The sequence below is a fragment of the Nerophis lumbriciformis genome, linkage group LG10, assembly GCF_033978685.3.
Source record: "Nerophis lumbriciformis linkage group LG10, RoL_Nlum_v2.1, whole genome shotgun sequence".
NCBI lineage: Eukaryota > Metazoa > Chordata > Actinopteri > Syngnathiformes > Syngnathidae > Nerophis > Nerophis lumbriciformis.
Window position 1 is genome coordinate 41,309,750 of NC_084557.2, and position 26,775 is coordinate 41,336,524.

Below are 26,775 nucleotides of genomic sequence, written 5' to 3' on the forward strand. Positions count from 1 at the left end.
AAAATAAGCAAATATCACCCTTATTTGAGATATTTCATCTTACTTAGATTTCAGTTTTTGCAGCACAGACGCACAATTGAGCAGCACCTTGGCCTGTGTGTGTGTTTGAGGAATTCCCATTACATGACCGATTCATTATATTCAACCCATTTGAAACCATTTGTCCTTCTGTGAAGCACTGCCGCTGTGTGTGACGAATAAGAGGAGTTTGACTCAAACATGCTTTCAAACTGTCCGTGCTGAAAGCCAGAATGGAGCTCAGTAAGCGGCTCCATGCAAAGAACATGATTGAAAAACAACATTTCCTTCTCGTCACCTCAACCTTCTCCTCGTCCTCCTCAGACATCGACGAGTGTGCCGACGGCTTTGTGGAGTGTGACAGTAAATCCACTTGTGTCAACTTGCCCGGATGGTACCACTGCGAGTGCCGCGAAGGCTACCATGACAACGGCTTGTTTTCTGCCAATGGAGAGTCGTGTGTAGGTGAGTGGGACTTTTCTTCTGCCGTCCTTACTTGCACTGAGACACCATCACACTGTCCTCCTCGCCTACATACATACCGATTCAGTTGGATGTGTTTATTTTCATTCATGTACTTCCATTTTTTGTTGTTTTGTATGTCTAAAATAAATTTAAAAAAGGAGAAGCTCACCTGTTTTTGAAGATCTACTGCAAAAATGCTCCTTAGCGATTCTGTATATACAAACCCTGTTTCCATATGAGTTGTGAAATTGTGTTAGATGTAAATATAAACGGAATACAATGATTTGCAAATCCTTTTCAACCCATATTCAGTTGAATGCACTACAAAGACAAGATATTTGATGTTCAAACTCATAAACCTTTTTTTTTTTTTGCAAATAATAATTAACTTAGAATTTCATGGCTGCAACACGTGCTAAAGTAGTTGGGAAAGGGCATGTTCACCACTGTGTTACATGGCCTTTCCTTTTAACAACACTCAGTAAACGTTTGGGAACTGAGGAGACACCTTTTTTAAGCTTCTCAGGTGGAATTCTTTCCCATTCTTGCTTGATGTACAGCTTAAGTTGTTCAACAGTCCGGGGGTCTCCGTTGTGGTATTTTAGACTTCATAATGCGCCACACATTTTTAATGGGAGACAGGTCTGGACTACAGGCAGGCCAGTCTAGTACCCACACTCTTACTATGAAACCACGTTGATGTAACACGTGGCTTGGCATTGTCTTGCTGAAATAAGCAGGGGCGTCCATGGTAACGGTGCTTAGATGGCAACATATGTTGCTCCAAAACCTGTATGTACCTTTCAGCATTAATGGCGCCTTCACAGATGTGTAAGTTACCCATGTCTTGGGCACTAATACACCCCCATACCATCACAGATGCTTGCTTTTCAACTTTGCGCCTATAACAATCCGGATGGTTCGTTTCCTCTTTGGTCCGGAGGACACGACGTCCACAGTTTCCAAAAACAATTTGAAATGTGGACTCGTCAGACCACAGAACACTTTTCCACTTTGTATCAGTCCATCTTAGATGAGCTCAGGCCCAGCGAAGGCGACAGCGTTTCTAGGTGTTGTTGATAAACGGTTTTCGCCTTGCATAGGAGAGTTTTAACTTGCACTTACAGATGTAGCGACCAACTGTAGTTACTGACAGTGGGTTTCTGAAGTGTTCCTGAGCCCATGTGGTGATATCCTTTACACACTGATGTCGCTTGTTAATGCAGTATAGCCTGAGGCTGTACTGCATTAACGGGCTTAGCTGCTTACGTGCAGTGATTTCTCCAGATTCTCTGAACCCTTTGATGATATTACGGACCGTAGATGGTGAAATCCCTAAATTCATTGCAATAGCTGGTTGAGAAAGGTTTTTCTTAAACTGTTCAACAATTTGCTCACACATTTGTTGACAAAGTGGTGACCCTCGCCCCATCCTTGTTTGTGAATGACTGAGCATTTCATGGAATCTACTTTAATACCCAATCATGGCACCCACCTGTTCCCAATATGCTAGTTCACCTGAGGGATGTTCCAAATAAGTGTTTGATGAGCCTTCCTCAACTTTATCAGTATTTATTGCCACCTTTCCCAACTTCTTTGTCACGTGTTGCTGGCATCAAATTCTAAAGTTAATGATTATTTGCAAAAAAATTTTTTTATCAGTTTGAACATCAAATATCTTTGTAGCATATTCAACTGAATATGGGTTGAAAATGATTTGCAAATCATTGTATTCCGTTTATATTTACATCTAACACAATTTCCCAACTCATATGGAAACGGGGTTTGTAGATAGATAGTTTAGTTTAGTTTATTATTTCTTCGGTCAATGGTCAACAAAATAAACAAACAGTTTTACATAAACAAACAGTTGTACATTCATAAATTGAAAATGTCTGAAGTTGAACACTTATTGCGCCTAACCCTGTAAACAATGTCAAATACAAGATGAGCTTCCAAAAATTATGAAATTTCCTTTGCACAACATATTATAAATACACATTGTGCACAACATAAACGCTGTTCAATTAAGTAATCAGTAAAGGCATGTGAAATATCCTTGTACACATGTTAAACCTTTGCACCAATTATATACTATATACAAACAATTATACTTCCATTATTATTCATATACCACATTTAGTTTGTAATTAACAATGATCATAGTATTAACTACTGTGTTTATTCACGAGTGATATATTTTTTCAAGACATTGGTCTTAAAGTTTTTTTTAAATGTGTGAATGGAACTGGAACATTTTAAGGAATCATCCAAGCTGTTCCACAGTTGAACCCCCCTGACAGAAACACATCTACTTTTTAAGCTCGTTTTAAGCTTGCTTTCTGAAAGACAGCTGAACCTCTGAGGTCATAGGGACTCTCCCTAGGTTTAAACCTCTCCTGTAGACATGAGGCAGCATGTGGTTATGAGCTTTATACGTCACAATAGCAGTGTTGAGGTCAACAAGATCGTGCAGTTTTAATGTTTTTAATTTAATGAACAGAGCATTGGTATGGTCATGATAATCCGCATAATTTACAATTCTAATCGCTTTCTTTTGAAGTAAGAACATAGAGTTGATGTTTGATTTGTAATTGTTACCCCAGATTTCAACACAATAATTAAGATATGGGAGTACGGAAGAATTATATAACATGTTAAGAGCCTTTTGATTTACAGAGTTTTTAATTTTACGTGACATAGCAATAATTTTTGCCATCTTTATCTTGAGTATATTTAGGTACAGTTTCCAATTTAATTTATCATCTATATCAGGGGTCCCCAAACTTTTTGACTCGTGGGCTGAATTGGGTTAAAAAAATTTGGCCGGGGGCCGGGCTGTGTGTATATATATATATATATATATATATATATATATATATATATATATATATATATATATATATATATATATATACATTGTCTTTTTAATCCGTTTTGACATTTAACATTGTCACGTTATCGATGGGAAAATTAATTTTTAGACAATATGATTTGCCTGAGCAGCTAGGAGACACCGAGAGTAACAAGCGGTAGAAAATGGATTAGAAAGGTAAGATTTAAAAAAGAAAAAAAAAGAATTAAAAATAAATTTAAAAACAATTTTAAAAAAATTGACAAAATATTAAAAAAATTTACTTGGGACTTCCCGTGGGCCGGATTTTGGATGCTGGGGGGCCGTAGTTTGGGGACCCCTGATCTATATAGATTCCCAAAAATTTTGTTGAATACACCCTTTCTATCTCCATATCATCAATTCTTATATGACACTGTATGTTATTTTTCCTCTTTCCAAAAAATTATATACCGGTATGTTGTTTTATTTAGGTTGATTGATAGTTTATTGGCATCAAACCATTGCTTTAGTATGTGGAGTTCACTCTCTACAGTCTCTAGGAGTTGGCCAAGGTCTTGCCCAGAACAGTACAGACTTGTATCATCAGTAAAGAGAATACAGTTGAGTTTTTTAAAGATTTTACCGATATCATTAATACACAATAAAAACAATTTTGGTCCCAGTACAGAACCTTGGGGTACTCCATGTGTTATAATCTTTTTATCTGAATCTACATTGTTCATATGCACATACTGTTCTCTGCCACCAAGATAACTTCCCAACCAATTATGAGTCTATTAGTCATGAGTCTATTGTCTATCAGTCTATTGTTTCTTCAGCATTGTCCACACGTTTATAGTCAGGACTTTGGGAAGGCCATTGTAAAACCTTCATTCTAGCCTGATTTAGCCATTCCTTTACCTTGGGGTCATTGTCCTGTTGGAACACTCAACTGTGCCCAAGACCCAACCTCCAGGCTGATGATTATAGGTTGTCCTAAAGAATTTGGAGGTAATCCTCCTTTTTCATTGTCCCATTATATGACAGGAGTACTCTGCTGTTTTGAAGCACCTACCGTATTTTCCGGACTATAAGGCGCACTTAAAATCCTTTTTTTTTCTCCCTCAAAGCTCGACAGTGCGCCCTATGACCCGGTGCGCCTAAAGTAAGGAATATGTTTGGTTGAGCTTACCCACCTAGAAGCTATTTGATTTGGTACATGGTGTAATGATAAGTGTGACCAGTAGATGGCAGTCACACATAAGAGATACCTGTAGACTGCAATATGTCCCAAGTAAACAACACCAACATTTTTAAATGTTCCATTGAAAATATAGAACATTACACACGGCGCTCAAAAATCTATCAACATGTTTTAGTACGACTTTGGTAAGCTATGAAGCCGCACCACTTGATGGATTGTACTGTGCTTCAACATAGGAGTATTATTATGGTGTGTGTATAAGGTAAGACATATTATCTGGTGTTTTGTTTCGCAATATTATGTCGCAACTTATTGTCGCATCTAAAACACAAGATAGATAGATGGATAGTACTTTATTGATTCCTTCAAGACGCAACAAGCAAACTGCGGGCTAAAAATCCCCTTACTATAGTGGAATCATTTACACAAGTTATGTACCGTATTTTCCGACTATAAGGCTCGCTTAAAATCCTTTTTTTCCCCCAAAACTCGACAGTGCGCCTTATATCCCGGTGCGCCTAATGTAAGGAATAAGTTTGGTTGAGCTTACCCACCTCGAATCAATTTTATTTGGTACATCATGTAATGATAAGTGTGACCAGTAGATGGCAGTCAAACATAAGAGATAAGTGTAGGCTGAACTGTTTGATGTGCTTCAACATAGGAGTATTATTATGGTGTGTGTATAAGGTAAGACATATTATCTGGTGTTTTGTTTCGCAATATTATGCAAAAGCAACTTTTCTTACCTTCCGGTACCTGCTGATCTGTATTTGGGATCTGTATAAGTCCTGAAAATTTGCGCGCGTCCGCCTTTGTAGTCCGTGGCGACCGTGTAGTCCAGTGTTTTTCAACCACTGTGCCGCGGCACACTAGGGTGTTGTGAGATACAGTCTGGTGTGCCGTGGGAGATTGTCTAATTTCACCTATTTGGGTTAAAAATATTTTTTGCAAACCAGTAATTATAGTCTGCAAATGATGTGTTGTTGTTGAGTGTCGGTGCTGTCTAGAGCTCGGCAGAGTAACCGTGTAATACTCTTTTCATATCAGTAGGTGGCAGCCGGTGCTAATTGCTTTGTAGATGTTGGAAACAGCGGGAGGCAGTGTGCAGGTAAAATTGTGTCTAATGCTTAAACCAAAAATAAACAAAAGGTGAGTGCCCCTAAGAAAAGGCATTGAAGCTTAGGGAAGGCTATGCAGAACGAAACTAAAACTGAACCGGCTACAAAGTAAACAAAAACAGAATGCTGGACGACAGCAAAGACTTACTGCGGAGCAAAGACGGCGTCCACAATGTACATCCGAACATGACGTGACAATCAACAATGTCCCCAACTAAGAAGGATAAAAAACAACTGAAATATTCTTGATTGCTAAAACAAAGTAGATGCGGGAAATATCGCTCAAAGGAAGACATAAAACCGCTAAAGGAAAATACCAAAAAAAGAGAAAAAGCCACCAAAATAGGAGCGCAAGACAAGAAGTAAAACACTACAAACAGGAAAACAGCAAATAACTCTAAATAAGTCACGGACAAGAGCTATAGTGATGCATGCTTGGTTATGGTTTAAAGTCATATCCAACAATTGCGACAACGACTTTTTACTGTCAACTGAGTTTCGTTTTTTAATGATTTCTGCTGCCTTCGCATTTTTTCAACGCAAAAAATGTGCCTTGGCTCAAAAAAGGTTGAAAAACACAGCTGTAGTCGATAAGCTTCTTCTTTTTCTCCATCTTCTTGTTATGTGACATCCATCCTCCGCTGTTGCCATTTCTAATATAAAGTAGTGTAAAGTTCTTACTTATATCTGTCATTATATGCACAGTAAAGACAAGTGAAATATCCTTGTACACATGTTAAACCTTTGCACCAATTATATACTATATACAAACAATTATACTTCCATTATTATTTATATCCCACATTTAGTTTGTAATTAACATTGATCATAGTATTAACTACTGTGTTTATTCAAGAGTGATATATATTTTTCAAGACATTGGTCTTAAAGTTTTTTTTAAATGTGTGAATGGAACTGGAACATTTTAAGGAATCATCCAAGCTGTTCCACAGTTGAACCCCCCTGACAGAAACACATCTACTTTTTAAGCTCGTTTTAAGCTTGCTTTCTGAAAGACAGCTGAACCTCTGAGGTCATAGGGACTCTCCCTAGGTTTAAACCTCTCCTGTAGACATGAGGCAGCATGTGGTTATGAGCTTTATACGTCACAATAGCAGTGTTGAGGTCAACAAGATCGTGCAGTTTTAATGTTTTTAATTTAATGAACAGAGCATTGGTATGGTCATGATAATCCGCATAATTTACAATTCTAATCGCTTTCTTTTGAAGTAAGAACATAGAGTTGATGTTTGATTTGTAATTGTTAACACAATAATTAAGATATGGGAGTACGGAAGAATTATATAACATGTTAAGAGCCTTTTGATTTACAAAGTTTTTAATTTTATGTAACATAGCAATAATTTTTGCTATCTTTATCTTGAGTATATTTATGTACAGTTTCCAATTTAATTTATCATCTATATCAGGGATCCCCAAACTTTTTGACTCGTGGGCCGAATTGGGTTAAAAGAATTTGGCCGGGGGCCAGGCTGTATATATATATATATATATATGTATATATATATATATATATATGTAATATATATATATATATATATATATATATATATATATACACAAATATATATATATATATATATATATATACGTTTTGACATTTAACATTGTCACGTTATTGATGGGAAAATTCATTTTTAGACCATATGATTTGCCTGAGCAGCTAGGAGACATCGAGAGTAACAAGCGGTAGAAAATGGATTAGAAAGGAAAGATTTTAAAAATAAATTAAAAAAAAAAAGTTTTTAAATTTAAAATTTTTACTTGGGACTTCCCGTGGGCCGGATTTTGGATGCTTGTCAGTAAACCTGCCATGAAAGCACTAAAACATACCGGTGTGGTGAGTTTACATTATTCACCGGTACCAAAATATTGGTATTGGGACAACACTAACGCATAGATATATGTACATACATACACACACACGCAAACACACAAAGAGATCGCCGGACCCGCAGCCAAATTCTTTTAACCCAATGTGGCTCCAAGTCAAAAGGTTTGGGGACCCCTGCTCTATATGTTAGTAGCTTGCTTCTGGGGGCAAACCATTATTCAAAGATCCTCAACAGGATTGCTCTGCTATTTTTAAAGACCGACTGCTTGGTTAAAATTCAGGCCACCAAATGTAAATGGAGTATTGGCGCTTTTAGGATGGTTATTTATCGGATTTTATGGGCGCAATAGTGGAGCTCCCACTGTAAGCACTGCAAAAACTGAAATCTAAATAAGATTAAATATCTCAAATAAGGGTGATATTTGCTTATTTTCTGTCTCATAAGATAATTCTTCTCACTAAGCAGATTTGATGTTAGAGTGTTTTACTTGTTTTAAGGGTTTCGGTCCTAAATGATCTCAGTAAGATATTACAGCTTGTTGCTGAGATTTGATGACCTATATTGAGTAAAACATGCTTGAAACTAGAATATCAACTGTTGCAAGGCTGTGTCATTAACACTCACAAGTATAAAACTACTTTTTTAAAGTAATAATTTCTTATTTCAAGCATGAACAAAAAAAAAATCATGATTTTGACACAATTGTGTCTCATAGTTAAAACAGATGACAGCCAAATGGACTTTGCTGTTTTATTTTCAATGCAACAATAGAAAATACGTGCTCATATAGTAGTACAGTTGGCACAGTACAGTAAACTGACAGTTAATATTTAAACATTTAACATGTGACATTTCAAACAATTTTGAACAGAAATAGTTCATGCATATTCAGATAAATTCCTCAAAATTACAATTAAAAAATGTAGGCCGGGGGCCGGGCTGTGTATATGCGCACTAATTGACTGAAAGAGCACGCACTTGGCATGATGATGTCATGTTATCCATGGAAAAATGCATTTTAAGACAATATGATTTGCCTGAGCAGCTAGGAAACTCGTTGCCTTTCCATTAAGACCAATACATTCGTTTTTAGTATAAGTTTGCTGCTTTCAAGAAATGTAATGCCGAGCGCATATCATTATGTCAAGATAATGGCACTAGCATTTACTTTATTTAAGAATATTTTTCAACATATTGAGCAAAAAGGTCTTTTTTTTTTACCAAGAAAGGTGCACTTGTTATTGATAATGGCACTAGCATTTAAAGTACCAATGATTGTCACACACACACTAGGTGTGCCGAAATTATTCTCTGCATTTGACCCATCACCCTTGATCACCCATGGGAGGTGAGGGGAGCAGTGAGCAGCAGCGGTGGCCACGCCCGGGAATCATTTTTAGTGATTTAACCCCCAAATTCCAACCCTTGTTGAGGTAATGGGTCACATTTTTATAGTCTTTGGTATGACTCGGCCGGGGTTTGAACTCACAACCTACCAATCTCAGGGCAGACAATCTAACCACTAGGCCATTTACTTAATTTAAGAATATTTTTCAACATATTGAGCAAAAGGTCTCTTTTTTGTTTATAACAAGAAAAGTGCACTTGTTATTAGTGAGAATATACTTATTTTAAGGTATTTTTGGGTTCATTGAGGTTAGCTAATTTTACTTGTTTTGGAAAGTCTTGACAAGCCACATTTTCTTGTTCTATTGGCAGATAATTTTGCTTAGTTCAAATAAAATACCCCTCATTTTTGTATTTTTTTTTCTTGTTTTTGAACACTGACTTTTTGCAGTGAGCAGACTTTTATTTACATTTATGTAATATTTAGACTGTTTTTTTTTTTTTTTAAATCCATCCGTCGTCATGTCTCTCATTATGATTGTAACTAGAGATGTCCGATAATATCGGACTGCCGATATTATCGGCCGATAAATGCTTTAAAATGTAATATCGGAAATTATCGGTATCGGTTTCAAAAAGTACCATTTATGACTTTTTAAAACGCTGCTGTGTACACGGACGTAGGGAGAAGTACAGAGCGGCAATGAACCTTAAAGGCACTGCCTTTGCGTGCCGGCCCAATCACATAATATCTACGGCTTTTCACACACACAAGTGAATGCAAATCATACTTGGTCAACAGCCATACAGGTCACACTGAGGGTGGCCGTATAAACAACTTTAATACTGTTACAAATATGCGCCACACTGTGAACCCACAACAAACAAGAAGGACAAACACATTTCGGGAGAACATCCGCACTGTAACATAACATAAACACAACAGAACAAATACCCAGAACCCCTTGCAGCACTAACTCTTCCGGTACGCTACAATATACACCCCCCGCTATCCCCTACCTCAACCCCCCGCCCCCCTCAACCTCCTCATGCTCTCTCATCGTGAGCATGTCCCAAATTCCAAGCTGCTGTTTTGAGGCATGTTAAAAAAAATAATACACTTTGGGACTTCAATAATAAATATGGCAGTGCCATGTTGGCATTTTGTTCCATAACTTGAGTTGATTTATTTTGGAAAACCTTGTTTCATTGTTTAATGCATCACAACAAAATTAGGCATAATAATGTGTTAATTCCACGACTGTATAAATCGGTATCGGTTGATGTCGGAATAGGTAATTAAGAGTTGGACAATATCGGATATCGGCAAAAAAGCCATTTATCGGACATCTTTAATTGTAACGATAAGCAGAATTCCCCCCAAAAAGTGCGCTTCCCCTTTAAAGACAGCAGAGTGCTCCTGTTATATTGATGATCTTTGAGCAGCACACACATGCACAAAGTCTCGCTCATTTTTTTCCGGAAGCATCCACCCCTGCCCCCTTCCAATGCAGCCTGTCTAAAGCCTTGTCGGCTGTCAGCACGCAGGCCTCCATCATTCCAGACTAACATGGAAGGGTTTCCTGTAACAACACCGCAGGCGTCGCTCCACTCGTTGACCCCATCTGGGCTGTCACTCTGACTGAGCGCCTGAAGGAAAGTGTGTGTAATACGTGTGTTTGTTAAAGGGAAAAGTTTTAAAGGGAAAACTGTTTTTCTGTAGTTCCACGTTGCAGGTGGAAGTATTGTCTTGACACCTGCCATTAGGCTTCCAGGAAGTGAAAAATGTTTCTGGGAATTTTTTTCCATTCATCCAGAGAAAAAAACACCTGTAAGGTCAGAGGTCATTGGTGTTAGACCTCAGATGCCCATATTAGGGTTGTACGGTATACCGGTATTAGTATACAGTGTTTCCCCCAGAAAATGTGTTAGTTAAGGTGGTGTCTCTCCGGGGAAGGGGGTGTGTGTGTGTAAGGATTGGCCTGTCGCCATCACGTCTTCACCTCGTTGCTGCCACCACAGTCTGGGGGGCAATAGACTACAGACTGTGGTGAAGTAGGCTGGCTTCGTCGCGTGAAGAAGCCTACAGTTTTTGGTTGTGTTTTCCGCTCCATTTGCTGAATGGCGATATACGATATATATCTCGATATTTTTTCCGTAAAGTAAAAACAAAGCAGTCCTAGTTACCTGAGATACTAAGTATGTCATTATTGTGACTTAGTAAGTCAAAATAATGACTTACTAAGTCAAATGAATGACTTACTGGAAGTAAGCGTTTGAAAAAAAGAGTTAAAAGTGGGGCCACATATGTTCAACTCATCATGCATAATGTATTACAGCATTTACAGAATGCCTGTAGTTGATTTTTATTATGGACATGTTATATTTGTATCAACCTGTGATAGCAGGGACCCTGCCATTCAAAACTAGGCTGCTGCATTACTAACGATAAATGTAACTATAGCTGAAAAAAATTGTACAATAGCAATAGGAGAGACTATGTTTATGTAGGCTTTATGATGCAGTTACATTATTATATCAACTATCAGAGACAGAAACTCTTCATTTAACATAATGTCCTTTTTTGCTGCTTCAACACAGCTCAATCAACACAGAAAAAGGTAAAGTGAAATAACTTAGTTGTTAACTGTAGGTCAATAATGCTTGTCTTTCTCTCAGACAGACAGGGCTTTGCTGTCTGTAACACACACACACACGCACCGCACAGTAAGCTAACGTTACGCTAAAAGCTAATTAGCCTCCACCTCAAGGACTGCGAGCGAGCTGAGCTGCCGCTTATGTTTCTAGAAGGTCAACGGGCTCATAGTGATGTTACTAGTACTACTCCACCGCTGACTCCATGCGCTCTGAATACCCACTGCTGATTGGCTGTTACATGTGCTCTGAATACCCACTGCTGATTGGCTGTTACATGCGCTCTGGATACCCACTGCTGATTGGCTGTTACCGCTCTGCGTGTAACCAATCAGATGGTTGTGTGGGTGGGACAATGCCGGGTCCTGCAGAGACGTACTGACAGACGCAGAGGCAGAACTAAGCGGAGCAGTTTATTAAGACTTTGGTTTAGGCGGTGGCTCTTTGTTGTTAAGGCGGCTTGTTTACGAGCAGAGGAGCATGTTCGGCAGCGCACAATCACAGAGGACTTACAAGCAGACAGTGTAGAATGTGTAGACAGAAAAAGGGAGAATGGACGCATTTTGGCTTAAAACTAACGATAACGAGTACTTCTTCCCTCAGGGAAGTGCTTTAAGACATGGCTAGCTAGCTAGCGGCTAAAGTCCAGATGCAGTTTGCAGTGTTGTAGCTACTTCTAAATCACTAATCCTCACCTCCATGGCGACAAATAAAGTACGTTTCTTACAAGTATCATTATCACTGCAGGACGAGGAATAGCTAAACATGCTTCACTACACACCGTAGCTCACCGGCGTCAAAATGTAAACAAATGCCATTAATGGATCTACACCTGACATCCACTGTAATAATACCAAGTACAGGAGCGTATCTAGTCGATACTACTATGATTACGTTGATGTTTTTTGGCATCACAACATCTTCTTTTGTTTTTTATAATTCATATTGAGTTTTTAAACTCAGGAAATACGTCCCTGGACACATGAGGACTTTGAATATGACCAATGTATGATCCTGTAACTGCTTGGTATCGAATCGATACCTGCATTTGTGGTATCATCCAAAACTAATGTAAAGTATCAAACAACAAAAGAGTAAGTGATTATTCAATTTTAACAGAAGTGTAGATAGAACACGTTAAAAGAAAAAGTAAGCAGATATTAACAGTAAATGAACAAGTAGATTAATCATTCATTTTCTAACACTTGTCCTTAATAATTTTGACGAAATAATAGAATGATAAATGACACAATATGTTACTGCATACGTCAGCAGACTAATTAGGAGTAGAGATGTCCGATAATGGCTTTTTTGCCTATATCTGAATTCCGATATTTTCCAACTCTTAATTACCGATTCCGATGTCAACCGATACCGATACATACAGTCGTGGAATTAACACATTATTATGCCTAATTTTGTTGTGATGCCCCGCTGAATGCATTAAACAATGTAACAAGTTTTTCCAAAATAAATCAACTCAAGTTATGGAAAAAAATTCCAAAATGGCACTACCGTATTTATTATTGAAGTCACAAAGTGCATTATTTTTTTTAACATGCCTCAAAACAGCAGCTTGGAATTTGGGACATGCTCTCCCTGAGATAATCCTGATACCCACTACAATTATGGGAAATACTATACTTTGACTTTCACAAAGTGCATTATTTTTTTTAAATATGCCTCAAAACAACAGCTACAAAAACAATGAAGGCACACAGCTTCAGTCCAGAGTATACTAGAGTAATAAAGTAAACAATAACATAGTCCTCCTTTAGTGCAAGACTGTGTGGTACTACTTTTTTTCGGTGTTTGCTTTTCATCCATCTTCCGCTTGTATTCATCGTGTATCTCCTTATGATTGTTGAAGAGGTAGGAGATCAAATTGCTCTTATTAAAGGAAGACGTCTTGGTTCCTCCTCGCATAACCAACTTTTTGCAGTCATTGCAAATTGCCAGTTTTTTATCCGTCAAACACACTTTAAAATAATCCCAAACCATAGACATGGTGTTGTTAGTCAGTCACCGAGCGAGCTGGCTTGTTAGCCACGGCTACAGCACCGGCAACAACACACTCTTGTTGTTGTTATGCTGCGCTCGCGGCGGTTTGATGAGGTCATCAAGCGTCGCCAGTAAACCTCTCATGCTGCAGTCGTCAACTCCTGTGTTGTGTGTGGGAGAGGGAAGAGGGGAGGGGCTGCTGACTTGGAGACGCAACTGCTCTGTACTTCTCCCTGCGTCCGTATACCGCTCCGTACAGCAGTGTTTTAAAAAGTCATTAATTGTACTTTTTGAAACCGATATAGATAATTTCCGATATTACATTTTAGAGCATTTATCGGCCGATGATATCGGCAGGCCGATTTTATCGGACATCTCTAATTAGGAGTCTTTGTTTGTTTACTTACTACTAAAAGACAAGTTGTCTGGTATGTTCACTATTTTATTTAAGGACAAACTTGCAATAATAAACATATGTTTAATGTACCCTAAGTGTTTTTTGTTAAAATAAAGCCAATAATGCAATTTTTTGTGGTCCCCTTTATTTAGAAAAGTACCGATAAGTACCAAAAAGTATCTAAATAATTTTGGTACCTGTACCAAAATATTGGTATCGGGACAACACTAATAGTCCAGGTAGGTTCGGATATCTTTTTTCCGTTAAAACATTAAATCATCATTAAAAACTGTTATATCATCATTAAAAACTGCATTTTCTTTTTTCTTAGGTTATCTTTGTCTAACATTTACATTTTTGATGGTTAAGATGGTTAAGATTGAAATCGGGAATATGTTAAAAAAAAAATTATAATAATTTTAGACAGGGGGGAAAACCTTTTTCATGGCACTATAACCCCGGTCCTTTTGGCTTAGTAATGAAATACTACTGTTGGTATTTAGTGAGATACAGTCTGGTGTGCCATGGGAGATTATCTAGTTTCACCTATTTCGGTTAAAAATATTTTTTGCAAACCAGTAATTATAGTCTGCAAATTATGTGCCCTTGTTGAGTGTCGGTGCTGTCTAGAGCTCGGCAGAGTAACCGTGTAATACTCTTCCACATCAGTAGGTGGCAGCAGGTAGCTAATTGCTTTGTAGATGTCGGGAACAGCGGGAGGCAGTGTGCAGGTAAAAAGGTGTCTAATGCTTAAACCAAAAATAAACAAAAGGTGAGTGCTCCTAAGAAAAGGCATTGAAGCTTAGGGAAGGCTATGCAGAACGAAACTAAAACTGAACTGGCTACAACGTAAACAAAAACAGAATGCTGGACGACAGCAAAGACTTACTGTTGAGCAAAGACGGCGTCCACAATGTACATCCGAACATGACATGATAATCAACAATGTCCCCACAAAGAAGGATAAAACTAACAGAAATATTCTTGATTGCTAAAACAAAGTAGATGCGGGAAATATCGCTCAAAGGAAGACATGCAACTGCTACAGGAAAATACCAAAAAAAGAGAAAAAGCCACCAAAATAGGAGTGCAAGACAAGAACTAAAACACTACACACAGGAAAACAGCAAAAAACTCAAAAAGTCATGACGTGATGTGACAGGTGGTGACAGTACACCTACTTTGAGACAAGAGCTATAGTGATGCATGCTTGGTTATGCTTTAAAGTCATATCCAACAATTGCGACAACAACTTTTTATTGTCTACCGAGTTTCGCTTTTTAATGATTTCTGCTGGTGGTGTGCCTCCGCATTTTTTCAACGCCAAAAATGTGCCTTGGCTCAAAAAAGGTTGAAAAACACTGCCCTAGGCAGAGCCTAGTGGTCTGCAAAAGGCCTCGCCTACAGCCACAGCTGTTGTCTGACGCATAAAGTAGGGAAGACATCCATCCATCCATTTTCTACCGCTTGTCCTTTTCGGGGTCGCTGGAGCCTATCTCAGCTGCATTCCGGCGGAAGGCGGGGTACACCCTGGACAAGTCGCCACCTCATCACAGGGCCGTAGGGCAGAGACGTGGGCATCCAACACAAGCATGGTGACGTTGTCGTCTTTATTTCCCACTCAGATATCAATGAGTGCAAGACGGGCGGGAACACCTGCGCCAACGACACCGTCTGCTTCAACCTGGAGGGAGGCTACGACTGCCGCTGCCCCCACGGACACAACTGCACCGGCGACTGTATCCATGACAACAAGGTCAAGCACAGCGGACAGGTGTGGGTGCTGGACAGTGACCGCTGCTCCGTGTGCTCGTGCCAGGTAAGAGACAACATACTTTGGAGAGGGCAGTAAATGATGACTCAGCTTGTGCAAATGTTCAACGGCACAGGTACACTGAAAAAAGTCAGTGTTCAAAAACAAGAAAAACTAGAGCTCAATTTTGAGTTTTGGGGTTTGGTTTTTTGACTAAATCGTTTTGTTTGCTAGTACTAATGTGTGTGTCAAATTTGGTGAGTTTTGAAGCATGTTAAAGGGGAACATTATCACAATTTCAGAAGGGTTAAAACCATTAAAAATCAGTTCCCAGTGGCTTATTTTATTTTTCGAAGTTTTTTTCAAAATTTTACCCATCACGCAATATCCCTAAAAAAAGCTTCAAAGTGCCTGATTTTAACCATCGTTATATACACCCGTCCATTTTCCTGTGACGTCACATAGTGAAGCCAACACAAACAAACATGGCGCATAGAACAGCAAGCTATAGAGACATTAGCTCGGATTCAGACTCGGATTTCAGCGGCTTAAGCGATTCAACAAATTACGCATGTATTGAAACAGATGGTTGTAGTGTGGAGGCAGGTAGCGAAAACGAAATTGAAGAAGAAACTGAAGCTATTGAGCCATATCGGTTTGAACCGTATGCAAGCGAAACCGACGAAAACGACACGACAGCCAGCGACACGAGAGAAAGCGAGGACGAATTCGGCGATCGCCTTCTAACCAACGATTGGTATGTGTTTGTTTGGCATTAAAGGAAACTAACAACTATGAACTAGGTTTACAGCATATGAAATACATTTGGCAACAACATGCACTTTGAGAGTGCAGACAGCCCATTTCAGGCGCGCTAAGAACATATATTTTTCCACGATTTCAGCACTCAGGTTAACCATACCTAAATAGACACAAAATACTGCATTACACAAGACTACCCGAATGTACTCGAATGATTGAAAATAATAAATGTTTTTAAGCTAAATTATTGGTAAACACAGTTTATGTATAATAATTTACGTAAAACCGCGAGTAATGAATAAAGTTTTCATCAATTAATATATTCTGTAGACATACCCTCATCCGCTCTCTTTTCCTGAAAGCTGATCCGTCCAGTTTTGGAGTTGATGTCAGCATCTGCTTTGAGTGTCGCAGGATATCCACACATTCTTGCCATCTCTGTCGTAGCATAGCTTTCGTCGGTAAATTGTGCGGAACAAACGACTGACCATTTCGTCGGCTTTCCCCACAGCCTCGTATTTTGAACAAATTTCGTCCAATTTCTTGCCACTTTCGCATCTTTGGGCCACTGGTGCAACTTGAATCCGTCCCTGTTCGTGTTGTTACACCCTCCGACAACACACCGACGAAAGTGAGAAAATGGCGGATTGCTTCCCGATGTGACGTCATCGCTCCGAGAGCGAATAATAGAAAGGCGTTTAATTCGCCAAAATTCACCCATTTAGAGTTCGGAAATCGGTTAAAAAAATATATGGTCTTTTTTCTGCAACATCAAGTTATATATTGACGCTTACATAGGTCTGGTGATAATGTTCCCCTTCAAGGGGGTCAAATTACAGCGCAAAGCTGCGGAATAATAATAATAATAATAATTATAAAGAATAAAACGCACAAAATACAATAGGGTCCTCTGTCCCAAAGAGACATTGCGATCCCTAAAAATACAAAAATTAGGGGTATTTTATTTGAACTAAGCAAAATTATCTGCCAATAGAACAAGAAAATTTGGCTTGTCAAGACTTTCCAAAACAAGTAAAATTAACTAACCTCAATGAACCCAAAAATACCTTAAAATAAGTATATTCTCACTAATAACAAGTGCACTTTTCTTGGTAGAAAAAAAAAGACCTCTTTGCTCAATATGTTGAAAAATATTCTTAAATTAAGTAAATACTCAGTGGCCTAGTGGTTAGAGTGTCCGCCCTGAGATAGGTAGGTCGTGGGTTCAAACCCCGGCCGAGTCATACCAAAGACTATAAAAATGGGACCTGTTACCTCCCTGCTTGGCACTCAGCATTAAGGGTTGGAATTGGGGGTTAAATCACCAAAATGATTCCCGGGCGTGGCACTGCTGCTGCCCACTGCTCCCCTCACCTCCCAGGGGGTAATCAAGGGGATGGGTCAAATGCAGAGGGCAAATTTCACCACACCTAGTGTGTGTGTGACAATCATTGGTACTTTAACTTTAACTTTAACTTTAAATGCTAGTGCCATTATCTTGACATAATTATCTGCGCTCGACATTACATTTCTTGAAACCAGCAAACTTATACTAAAAACTAATTTATTGTTTTTAATGGTAAGGCAACAAGGCAACCGCTTGTTACTCTCGGGGTCTACGAGCCGCTCAGGCAAATCATATTGTCTAAAAATGCATTTTTCCATGGATAACATGACATCATCGCGCCAAGTGCGTGCTCTTTCAGTCAATTAGTGCGCAAGGAATATATATATATATATATATATATATATATATATATATATATATATATATATATATATATATATATACACATACAGCACAGCCCGTGGCCAATTTTTATGCCAAATGAAGAATTTACCTGAATGTGCATGAACTATTTCTGTTTGAAATGTCAAATGTTTAAAAAATATTAACTGTCAGTTTACTGTACTGTGCCAACTGTACTACTATAAGAGTACATCTTTTCTATTGTTTCATTGAAAATAAAACAGCAAAGTCCATTTGGCTGCCATCCGTTTTAATTATGAGACACAATTGTGTCAAAGTCATGATTTTTTATTTCATGCTTTAAATAAGAAATGAGTGTTGATGACACAGCTTTGCAACAGTTGATATTCTAGTTTCAAGCATGTTTTACTCAATATAGGTCATCAAATCTCAGCAACAAGCTGTAATATCTTACTGAGATCATTTAGGACCAAAACCCTTAAAACAAGTAAAACACTCTAACATAAAATCTGCTGAGTGAGAAGAATTATCTTATCAGACAGAAAATAAGCAAATATCACCCTTATTTGAGATATTTAATCTTACTTAGATTTCAGTTTTTGCAGTGTGGAAAGGGCAGTAAATGATGATTCAGCTTGTGCAAATGTTCCACGGCGCAGGTATTTATTTGAGCAATGACGTTAACCAAACAGCCGAAGGAGAGACGTTTCTCTGTCACTCTCTTAAAGCCAGGCATCTGAACAAAGAAGCATGAATGATGTGTCCCATTCCCAGAGCCAATCAGCAGCAAATGTCACCGTGGTTTGTCCCTTTTGTCCCTTCCGGCTGCAGCAATCAGTGACATTTAGAACAATATCCAGGACATTGTTGCCTGCCTGTTTGGCAAGCCCGGTCCTGCTCATCCCTGCGCGCTCTTACAGCGCATGATCTACGATACTATTACTTCTTTACAATCCAAGCGTTATGACCTGTCTTCACAAAATGTCTCACACAGTCTCGCTTCATTTACAATAGTGGCTGCAGAAAGACATACCACCAACCTTCTGTTTCACACGCTGTCCCATTACGCCTCAGACGCACATTAGGCTTGTACGGTATACCGGTACTACCGTATTTTTCGAATTAAAAGCAGTGTTGGGTTGGTTACTGAAAACCAGTAACTAGTTACAGTTACTAGTTACTTTATTTGAAAAGTAACTCAGTTACTAACTCAGTTATTTACACCAAAAGGTAATGCGTTACTGTGAAAAGTAACTACCGTATTTTTCGGACTATAAGTCGCAGTTTTTTTCATAGTTTGGCCGGGCTCCAGTGCGATTTATATATGTTTTTTTCCTTCTTTATTATGCATTTTCGCCAGGTGCGACTTATACTCCAGTGCGACTTATACTCCGAAAAATACGGTATTTAGTTACTTATTTTTTTCTTCTTTTTTTTTTTTAAAGCTCCCATTAATGCCCTTTTAGCCTTCATTTCAGTACTGTTATTGCACTGGAGAATAATACAATCTGTTGATCAGCGCTAGGAATTTTCAAAATGGGGTCCCAGGCACCCCATCAAGTCATAAAAATGGGGTCCTACAGTAAATTTTTGGGGTCCCACTTTTTTGTAAGCGTTTAAAAAAAAAAAAAAAGATAAACGTATGCATTATCCTGTTATATCTCACATTCTATATTGTGTTTTGGAAAAAGGTTGTCATAAACGTTACTTAATTAATTAAAAATAATAATAAAAAAAACAAATTTGTATGCATGTGTAAATGTATTCAGTTATAAACTTTATTCTTTCCTTCATAGATCTAAACTTTACTGCTGCTGGTAGTTTTTTCTATGTTTTTATTTAATAAGTTGGTGTATTTATTTCAGTATAAAAGTGTAAAAAGTGTTTTGCTTGGGTCATGAAATGATGATAATGGTGTGCCAGGGCATACATACATTTTATATTTAAGGCCTTAAATCTCTGGAGTCTACATCAACTTCAGATCTATCCCTCATTTCAAAATGTTTAAATTTTTTTCATGTTGTTTGTTTGTTTTCCGCCCTTTTTTGTCAAACAAAACTATGTTTTTTAATGGCAAACACACAAAATATGCAAAATCTTGCACCAAAAATATTTTTCAAAGTGGAATATTTGATGTGAAGTAATAGGAACCTTTGATAGGTCAATAATTCATAATAACATTGATTTTGATTCAATATTATGTTTTGAGCAATGACAGTTTGAAAAAAATTGATTAACGTGGACCCCGATTTAGACAAGTTGAAAAACGTATTCGGGTGTTACCATTTAGTGGTCAATTGTACGGAATATGTACTGTACTGTGCAATCTACTAATAAAAGTCTCAATCAATCAATCCACTCCCTCGCTCTCTCGCTCTCTTTGTCTCTGCCCCTCCCTCACGATTGCTGCTGCGTGCGCACAATTTGTTTTGTTTTTAAGCCCTTCTTATTGAAAATACACGCAACCCTTACTCAAAATGCCGGACATTTGAGGCATTTAAGAAACTCCGCCCGGACAGCCCCGCAAAAGAAGACAGGACGCATGGTCAGTCTAGAATATCTCCATGTTAAGAAACTCGGCTTCAGCTCCACCATGATGTCTTGTTAGCAGACACAGACACGCCCCCTCCCCTCCCCTCCCCTCCCCTCCCCTCCCCTCCCCTCCCTTCCCCTCCCCACACCCACACCCAGGCACACACACAGCGCCTCTTCTCTTGTCCCCGTTGTGAGACAGGAAGAATCAGAAGGACGACACTGCAACTCTCCAATAAAACACACTCAGATCTTCTGTTTTTAGCCGATACTACGATCTTTGATCCAAGACACAACTTACATTCAACTAAAATGTCCTTTTCTTTGTGGTCGACAAAAGAAAAGTTTTGAGAATATCTCCATGTTAAGAAACTCGGCTTCGTGCTTCGCCATGATGTCTTGTTAGTAAACACAGACACGCCCCCTCCCACACACACACACACACACACACACACACACACAGACAGCGCGCGGCCCGCCTCTTACTTGTCGCCTCTTCCGCAGCACTGCAATAAAACACACTCAGATCTTCTCAGTTTCTAGCCGGTACTACATAAAAAATAACGTAAAATAACGCAGTAACGCATTATGTAGTAACGGTAACTGAGTTACTGAATATAAAAAATAACGCGTTAGACTACTAGTTACTGCCGAAACTAACGGCGTTACAGTAACGCGTTACTTTGTAACAGATTTGACCCAACACTGGCAATAATCATGCCGTTAAATCAGCATCTTGATATGCCAAATCTGTGAGGTGGGATGGATTATCTTGGCAAATAAGAAATGCTCACTAACACAGATTTAGACAGATTCGTCAACAATTTTTGAGGGGAATGGGTCTTTTGTGTATATAGTATAGTCTTACATCTTTGAGTTTAACTTATGAAAAAAAACAAAAATGTTGCATTTATATTTTAGTCCCGTGTACTTACAGTACTTACCGTGTTGCAGTAGAAATGGGTGTTCAAAAAAGCAGTGGGTAGTGAGTAATGTCATTTCAAACCGATCATCCCAAACATGTCACACCCGCTACTATCCAGTGTTCCCCTCAAGCTAATGCCAAGTGTCTGTCGGGAGTGGAAGGTGATTACGGCGGATTAGCGTCGGTGGCGAACGATCAAGCAGCAAATGATTCATTTGATTACAAAGAAGCGGGGGCACAAGTGGCTCCCTAATGGAAAGAGTCATATTAATTGATTCCTGAGATTGAAGAGCTGCCCGTCAAAATTAGTTGCATTGAGCGGGTGGACTCAGCCGAGGGGTAAACAGCAGACATTGTTGTTTGGGAGGACGCAGCTGGATGTTTAGAGGATGGGGTGACAAAGGGGGCGAAGGAGAAGGTCAGGCATCACAGAGACTGGACTGAGGCCAGATGGAGGCAACATGCAATATGCAAATAGTTCATTGTTTCAGTCTGCTCGCTGCCCCAGGTGGGCCACTTCAGCTCATCACTGGATCAGTGGCTTTTAAAGCTACAGCCTTTTGATTGAGTGCCCTGGGATCAGCCTGTGTGTCAAAAGTTTCCATACACTCATGGTGGGACTAAAAGTCACAGCAGTGTTATTTGAATAGGTATTTTTTTTGTATTACAGTGCAACCAAGATCAAACTTAATTGGTTCTTAACCAGGGTTCAAAAATCGAAAAGTTCATCTGTGAAGTAAAGCAAATTTCTCCATAAACAATGTGAATATACATAATGGGTTTCAGCCTCGACAATAGTCCATATTTTAGTGAAGGTTTGTACCCTTTTAACATTATATAAAGTACTATACAGTACTGTATATCTAAGAAACATTTCAAAGGTGTGATGGATCAACTTTCTCTTTATCAACAAGCCAAAAAAAACAGGCTGTTTTGTATGCGCTGCTCTGCCTACACACACACACACACACACACATCACCATGGTGCCCTCACAAACAATCAGAAATCACAAAAATCCTCAATCCATATTGCTACAATAATAAACATTTGAAAAAGTCAAATCCACTTACATTAAAGCAGCAGACAGACAAAGGGGGGGAGGGGCCGGAATGCGTGCATTGAAAGACCAGAACGAGAGTGAAGGAAGTCCACATTGGCATCTTTTTCAGAAAAGTCCAGTCTTACCACAATTAAAACTTGCTGTGGTACGTAGCCTGCTTCGTCGACTCTCCCGTACTTATGAGCGCCATTAGTGTACTCCTCACAAATAGTTGTTTTGGGTTTGTTTTTTTAAACTCCACAGCAATTCCCTCCTTCTTTCCACAGTGGTCTGTTGTCTTTTTGGGACTCTTATTGAGTTAGCAAAATGGACGAAACTTGTTAAAAGTTGAAAAATCACAGAAAAAGGGACACGTGCTGAAACACATGCACTAAATTAGTCCAATTTCTCAAACATCCATCCATTTTCTTCCGCTTATCCGAGGTCGGGTCGCGGGGGAATCAGCCTAAGCAGGGAAGCCCAGACTTCCCTCTCCCCAGCCACTTCGTCCTCCCGGGGGATCCCGAGGCGTTCCCAGGCCAGCCGGGAGACATAGTTTTCCCGACGTGTCCTGGGTCTTCCTCGTGGCCTCCTACCGGTCAGACGTTCCCTAAACACCTCCCTAGGGAGGCGTTCGGGTGGCATCCTGACCAGATGCCCGAACCACCTCATCTGGAGCAGCGGCTTTACTTTGAACTCCCCCTGGATGACAGAGCTTCTCACCCTATCTTTAAGGAAGAACCCCGCCACCCGGCGGAGGAAACTCATTTCGGCTGCTTGTACCCGTGATCTTGTCCTTTCGGTCATCAACCCAAAGCTCATGACCATAGGTGAGGATGGGAACGTAGATCGACCAGTAAATTGAGAGCTTTGCCTTCCGGCTCAGCTCCTTCTTCACCACAAGGGATCGATACAGCGTCCGCATTACTGAAGACGCCGCACCGATCCGCCTGTCAATCTCACGATCCACTCTTCCCTCACTCGTGAACAAGACTCCGAGGTACTTAAACTCTTCCACTTGGGGCAAGATCTCTCCCCCCGGAGATGGCACTCCACCTTTTTCTGGCAAGAACCATGGACTCGGACTTGGAGGTGCTGATTCTCATCCCAGTCGCTTCATACTCGGCTGCGAACCGATCCAGTGAAAGCTGACGATCTTGGCCAGATAAAGCCATCAGGACCACATCATCTGCAAAAAGCAGAGACCTAATCCTGCAGCCACCAAATCGGATCCCCTCAACGCCTTGACTGCGCCTAGAAATTCTGTCCATAAAAGTTATGAACAGAATCGGTGACAAAGTGCAGCCTTGGCGGAGTCCAAACCTCAGTTCAGTTTGAAATACGGAAGTGGAAACACTTTAAACCGATTGTGTTCGGTTTTTTAAAAGTCGGACTACCACACCTGGATTATGCGATTGGAAACCAGATCTCTTGAGGGGGGTGAAGGGACCCTTCGTGTCGTGCATTCGCCAGCCTCACAGTACGGGATCAAACCTGGAAGCAGATACCATTCATTAAACACATAGCAACAATTGTAATGAAGACGAGACTGTTTATTTGCTTCTCAAATTAAAAGAACAGAACATTTTCAAGTGCATCGATGGTAGGAAAAAGAAACAGAGATATATTTAGTAAGGTAACTAAGGAAATGTTGAATGTCGGCTTAATTAGACTTCGATTTAGACTTCCTTTAATGTCACTCAAATTTGAACTTTACAGTACAGATAAGAACACAATTTCGGCGCATTAGCTGGTTGTAGTGCAGGATAAAAGAGCAATAAGGTGCTTGCATTTACCAAAGAAGGTGCAGATATAAATAGTTTACTGTACAGATAAATATTTTGCACCTTTATGGATGTATGTTGTATTGTCTTTAGGGGGGAATTGAGGGGATTATTATGATGCGTTCAAGAGTCTTCTGGCCTGAGGGGAGAAGTTGTTTCAGAACCTGGAGGTTCTGCTATGCAGGCTGCGTAACCTCTTTCCAGAGTCCAGTAGTGAAAACAGTCCTTGGTGGGGGTGGGAGGAGTCTCTAGCCATTTTCTGAGCCCTGGTCAGGCAGCGATCTCCCGGATAGAAGGAAGAGTAGTCCTGATGATCTTTCCCGCCGTCCTCACCACTCTCTGCAGAGACTTCCAGTCTGAGGCACTGCAGGCTCCAGTCCAGACAGAGATGCAGTTGGTCAGTAGGCTCTCTATAGTGCCTCTGTGGATTGTAGAATGTAGAATACGGACTATCGAACGAAATATGAAAGAGAATGAAGCAAGTATTGCAAATCACAAGGGGGATAATAAAGCGTACACAAACATCTTCACACAGCATTTCCAAACTGATTAACAATAACTTTGTATTCCACAAGATAGTCCAGAACAATATCAACCAAGTTCATCTGGAACAGCATCCAATCGGTAACTCTCTTTTCCGTGGGATTTAAAACTCCGTCCGTCAATCCACAGAGCCTTTGCTGCCATGTGAAAGAACTTTTGAGATTTTCAAAAGTTTTCTTTTCATGATTCTCTGTCCAAAGTTATTTAAAAAAAACTCTCTGCCGTCAGTCTTTCTTGACTTTGGACCCGTCTCCGCCCCGATGCATCCTTGGTGGTAGTGTCATGTCCGTAGCGCAATATTAGATAATTTCTTGATACTGTCTGCTATTTAACATCAGCATAGCCATTAGAGACTGTGGAAGACTCTCTCCTCCGGGTTCCTCTGACCACCAATCACTGACATGACAGCGGCGTTCATGGTTCTGAACAATGATTTATTTTGTGATAAGAGTCTCTTTTTATCCATTGAGCACACAAAAGGTTTTCCTTCCAGTGTGTCGTCTGTCTCGCTTCACTCCACCACCAACAACCCGCTCCTTCCCGGCTGCTTCTTTTTAACAGAGCGACAGGTGATTAGATGAGTCGGCCCAGGTGCGCCATCTACGCACCTGTCACTAATCTCAAAGCCGGTCGACACACCCCGCTTCGCTGCAGGTCCGCAGGCCACACCCCCCACAGAGACCTAATATTTGTAATCTGTGCCATTATTACAGCGGACTTTACGACATAGCTAGGCTCTTAACTTGTTAGAAGCGACATACGCCTAGTGTGATGTCATATAGGTCAACCGGAAAATAAATAAACAAAAGGAAATAAGCGCCCCCCAGTGTACAGGAGGCACACTGTGTATGAACAATAGTCGCATTGGAGACAGTGCATGGACACTTGGACTTCACACTTAGGTGTGAAAATACAAAACCACTAACTATTTGAGAAATCAGACTAATTTGATGCATGGAAACATAGTGACTGGAGCAGGGGTGTCAAAGTCATTGTAGCTCAGGGGCCGCATGAAGGAAAACCTATCCCCACCTACCATGAATTGATTAACGTGGACCCCGACTTAAAGAAGTTGAAAAACGTATTCGGGTGTTACCATTTAGTGGTCAATTGTACGGAATATGTACTGTACTGTGCAATCTACTAATAAAAGTCTCAATCAATCAATCAATCAAAACATGGGCCGGACAGGTGAAATCATGGCATAATACCTTAAAAATACGACAACTTCTTTGTTTTACTTTGTCCCAAAATAGTACATTCTGAAAATGTCCATATCGCAAATAATACTCTTGACAAAACACTTCACGTTAGTTGAACATTCTGAGGAAAACATTGGTGCAGTTTCAAAAACACCATGAAGAACACAACGAACTTAGACTTCATCTCAGTGTATCAATGAAGCCATTAAACTTTAAGTCGCAGCCCATCTAGGATGGAAGAAAAACAAAATAAGTCATGAATAAAAACTCTTCTATGTATTAAATATGTCACTTGTCATTTCCACATATTAATCCTGTGCTAAGTCAACAAAGCATACAGACTGAGGTAGAAACTATTCAAGAGTTACTCCCTGCCTTCTAGGCATCATTGTGTATTGATAGGAAAATAAAAGCTGTGCAATGTGTGAACAATTTCAACAAACCAACAATAAAAACTAGACATGTCCGATAATGGCTTTTTTGCCGATATCCGATATTCCGATATTGTCCAACTCTTAATTACCGATTCCAATATCAACGGATACCGATATATACAGTCGTGGAATTAAGACATTATTATGCCTAATTTTGTTGTGATGCCCAGCTGGATGCATTAAACAAAT

General features: G+C 39.6%; 1 protein-coding gene across 2 annotated transcripts in view; it reads left to right on the plus strand.

The window, feature by feature from the left end:
- Nucleotides 1-26,775, plus strand: part of nell2a (neural EGFL like 2a) — a 389,930-nt gene that overhangs the window by 331,254 nt on the left and 31,901 nt on the right. Inside the window, exons 16-17 of one of the 2 annotated variants that reach the window (XM_061969587.2) lie at nucleotides 343-483; nucleotides 15,526-15,719. In XM_061969587.2, coding sequence (XP_061825571.2) covers nucleotides 343-483; nucleotides 15,526-15,719 — 335 coding nt within the window. The remainder of the gene's footprint in view (nucleotides 1-342; nucleotides 484-15,525; nucleotides 15,720-26,775) is intronic. The other variant, XM_061969588.2, reaches the window with a different exon arrangement.